The 4049-nt window shown below is 43.6% G+C and overlaps 1 protein-coding gene across 1 annotated transcript in view; it reads right to left on the bottom strand.

Moving 5' to 3' along the window:
• Window positions 1–4049, bottom strand: part of LOC101859512 (aromatic-L-amino-acid decarboxylase-like) — a 32461-nt gene that overhangs the window by 23226 nt on the left and 5186 nt on the right. The window contains exon 2 of the mRNA XM_005108280.2: window positions 371–484. Within this exon, the coding sequence (XP_005108337.1) occupies window positions 371–484 (114 nt within the window). The remainder of the gene's footprint in view (window positions 1–370; window positions 485–4049) is intronic.

Genomic DNA, 4049 nt, shown 5'->3' with positions numbered 1-4049 from the left:
AGAGAGAGAGAGAGAGAGAGAGAGAGAGAAAGAGAGAGAGACAGACAGACAGACAGACATGCGGACAAAATCAACAAAACGGACACAACCGACAAAAACGACATAACGACAAAACGGACAAAACCGACACAACGTACAATACCGACAAAACGACAAAACGGACAAAACCGACACAACGTACAATACCGACAAAACGACAAAACGGACAAAACGGACAAAACGGACAAAACTGGCACAACGGACAAAATCGACAAAACGGACGAATTGGACAAAACCGACAAAACGGACAAAAACGACAAAACGACAAAAACAGACAAAATCGAATCGATAATGCTAATGGCAATGGGCACCGCATGTTATCTACACTCACCCAAGAGAAGCCAATACATCCAATGGCGTCGCACAGCATGTCGCCCATCAGAGAAGGGTACGAGCCACCAGCAGCGTAGTAACCATGGAAACGTGGGCTCCGCCAGTGAGTCACCTGAGATGGAACGTGGAACATGAGACACAGAGTCATAGAGGGAGATAATAAAATGACATGCCATCTGGAAATTGATTAGAAAAGAGCCATGCGAAGGACTTTTTGTAATGTCAGCCTTGCCGGCAATGTGGAGAGAGGCCCAGAAATCATGGACTTTTAAATAAAAGTATCGAAATCAGCTATTGCAACATGGTAAACTATAGCTTGCACAATGGGGGTCTTTTTTACATGTATAGTTTTAGTAGAGGTTTTACGGCGCTCGTAACTGCATTAGGTCATATGAGCGCCAGAATATTAGAGGTGTTACTAAAGAGTAACAAACACAAAAACGAAGGAGTGGAGATAAAAACGAGAGACGTTTGATAGGAAGGGAAGGAGCAAACAACACCTCAGCACCTGCCAACCACCCACTGGTAAACTATAGTTTGCCAAATGCGGTTCTAACAGAATACCTTTTTCTTTTACATGTGAAGTCAAGCGGCCTCACAGTTGCAACGCTTACATTAACATTTTTTTGAGCCATGCCGGCCTAAACCGACCTCACCGTCATGTTGCCCTACCTGCTTTCATCGACTTTCCCACTGTAGAGCCATACCGGCTTTAACCGGCCTGACACACCCCGCCTTTAGTGCAAGCTTAGAAATACGAAATTCCACCCTGTATGTGAAATTTAATAATAATAGATGGTACTTGTTTAGCGTAAATCCCCGCTCAACAGCAAGCTGTATGAGCTTCGCAATCTCTGCTATTACACCAGCAGACATGTGAACGTTCTGAAACAACCTCAACTTTTTGGGAAGCATACAGTGCAAGCAGCCATTTATAGGCGCTAAAACACTAACATACTGAGAAGATCTTTCGCTGTCTATGGCCGGGTACCCATTCCCACCTGGGTGAAGTGAGGAAAATTCATATAAAGTGCCTGTCCCAAGGACATAACGCGGGTCCGCGGCTCGAACCCCCGAAGCTGCAACCTCACGATTACGAGTCCGTTGCCTAACCACTAGGCTATTAACACCATTTCAATTGAAATGCGTTGCTTCGATCAGAAGCAAAGGCAATATCTTTGTTAAATCGCATGAAACTCTGAAAAACACTGAAATAATTCGGTTCTCGGAAGCCATCAGTTGGCCACCATTTTGGTTCTGCTGTGCTGTGCTGACCTGCTGACCTGCTGACCTATTTATTGTGCTAAGAGGATTAAAGTTTCCGCTCTGTCTAACAGACAGTCCGAGCAAAGATAGTGGAGAATCTTTGGTACGAGGAGCCATTAATCATGATCTTTTAGATGTATCAATTCCAGCAATTGCTGCATGGTAAACCCTAGCCGGGGGGCTCTCGTGGCCTAGAGGGTACGGTGTTTACCTCCCATTCAAAGGTCCCAGGTTCGAATCCGGGTAGTGACGGAAATATTTTCTTCTCTAAAATGGTCTCCTTTCACCTCCTTTCCTGCTCTCTTGCAATATTCTGAAGTCTGCTTACGTCTCCACTTTCTGCCCCCACCCCCTCACCTCCTTTGCCCCCTCCTATGGGTTCCTGACTTCCTGCAGCCTTTCCACCGCTTCTCCTTGGCTCCTTCTTACTGCTGTCTCTCAGCCACACCCCTGATCTTATGGTGGGAAAGATCTACATCTAGCCTTCTCTGGGAAGGGCGAAACATCTCGGAGGTCCCGTATTCAAGTTGTGCATGTTAAAGATCTCTCGGTGGTCCAAAATCGACAAGAGTTTGCTTCGGCCGCCACCCGGGCAAAGTTCAAAATTTCCTACCAGCTGAAAATGTTTGGTGAGTCCCACGCGCTCATATGACCTTATGCATTTGCGATCGCCGTAAAAAACCTTACCAAACAACAACTACAACTGTAACAACAACAACAAAACAACAAACAACAACAAGAAAACCCCCCATAAAACCATGGTCAGCATAATGAAACTCTAACAGATCCCAGCAGTGCTTTGTTTTTAGGTTACAGGGTTAGGGTTAGGGTTAGGGTTAGGGTTAGGGTTAGGGTAAGGGACAGGGTTTTGGTCAGCGCTAGGGTTAGGGTTAGGATTAGGGTCAGGGTCAGGGCCAGGGTCAGGGTCAGGGTCAGGCCAGGGTTAGGGTTAAGGTTAGGAACAGGGTTTATGGTTAGGGTCAGGGCTAGGGTTTGGTTAGGGTTAGGGCTAAGGTTAGGGTTAAGGTTAGGGACAGGGTTTATGATTAGGGTTCGGGACAGGGTTTTGGTAAGGGTTAGGGTTAAGATTAGGGACAGGGTTTATGGTTAGGGTTAGGAACAAGGTTTACAGTCAACATTAAAGTTAAGGTTAGCGATAAAGGTTTAAAGTTAGGGTTAGGGTTAGGGATAAATGTTTAGGCTAAGGGTTAGGCTTAGGGTTAGCGTTAGGGTTTGGGTTAGGGTTATATGGTTCAGCTTAGGGTTAGTGTAAGGGATAAGGTAATGCTTAGGCTTAAGCTAGTCTTAGATATAGTCTGATCTTAGGCTTAGGCTTAAGCTTGGGCTTAGGCTAGATCAAAGGTCTGGCATAGGCTAGGGTTTCAATATCATTAGTCTTTTGAAGTAGGATAAATATCTTAATTTAATCTGCGAGTCCTTAAAAATAGAACGTTTTGAATATGCACCATATTTTGATATTAGACATTTTTTCTATTTGTGTTTATTTTTCTTTCGGCTCCTCCGTGGTAGTTAAAGATCAAGGACAAATAAATATCAAAGCATTGGCTTCTCTGTGGCCGAGCCGATGAGGATACCTAACGTAGCAGTGGAGGAAGCATGTCAGTTTGTCACTGACCCAGTTTGTCACAGGCCTCGACTGTGCCCTGCATTATGGAAGTTATCACTGACACTTTCAAAAAGAGTAAATGAATGATGGATTGATAGTATGAATTGACTTTTATTTTTCAATTACTTTTAACGAAAGAACATTCATTGTTGAAATTTTGCCTAGTAATTTGCAGTGATTTGCATACAAAAAGGAAGAAATATTGAACACAAACCGAATTGACATTTTAGAGGGATTATCTCTACACCACCAATTTGAAGGTGGAGAATAAAGAACTTAAGTTACAACTTCAGTGTTAAAGGGCTGTATTTATGATTGTCATCAATACTCAAATACTTAAATAAAATCGTGACAAACTGGGCCTGTGGCAAACTGGGCAGCCCTCGCGGCGAACGTAATGAATTTGTCAATAATCCGTGGAGGTGAAGACCTTTTCAAGTTCTCTTGTCCTAACTCTATTTTCTTCCTCTTTTGATGCAAATTACTTCGAAGACAATAAAGTCCTGTCGTAGAAGCGGTAATAAGTTTAATGATAAAACTAATATTTATTCTGTGGAATACGGGCTTTAAGATGAGATATGACAAGGTAAATCTTTAAATCCCAGATTGTGGTACATTAGTTTGGTGTTTCAATATGTACACACACACACACACACACACACACACACACACACACACACACATACACACACACATACACACACGCGCACACACACACACACACACATACAGACACTTACTCGCGCGTGCACACACCCTTACACACCCTTACACACAAACACAT

Source organism: Aplysia californica, unplaced genomic scaffold (assembly GCF_000002075.1).
Source record: "Aplysia californica isolate F4 #8 unplaced genomic scaffold, AplCal3.0 scaffold00674, whole genome shotgun sequence".
In the NCBI taxonomy this organism is placed as follows: domain Eukaryota; kingdom Metazoa; phylum Mollusca; class Gastropoda; order Aplysiida; family Aplysiidae; genus Aplysia; species Aplysia californica.
Note: the sequence above shows the minus strand (reverse complement) of the source record. Positions and strands in the feature narration are given on the sequence as shown.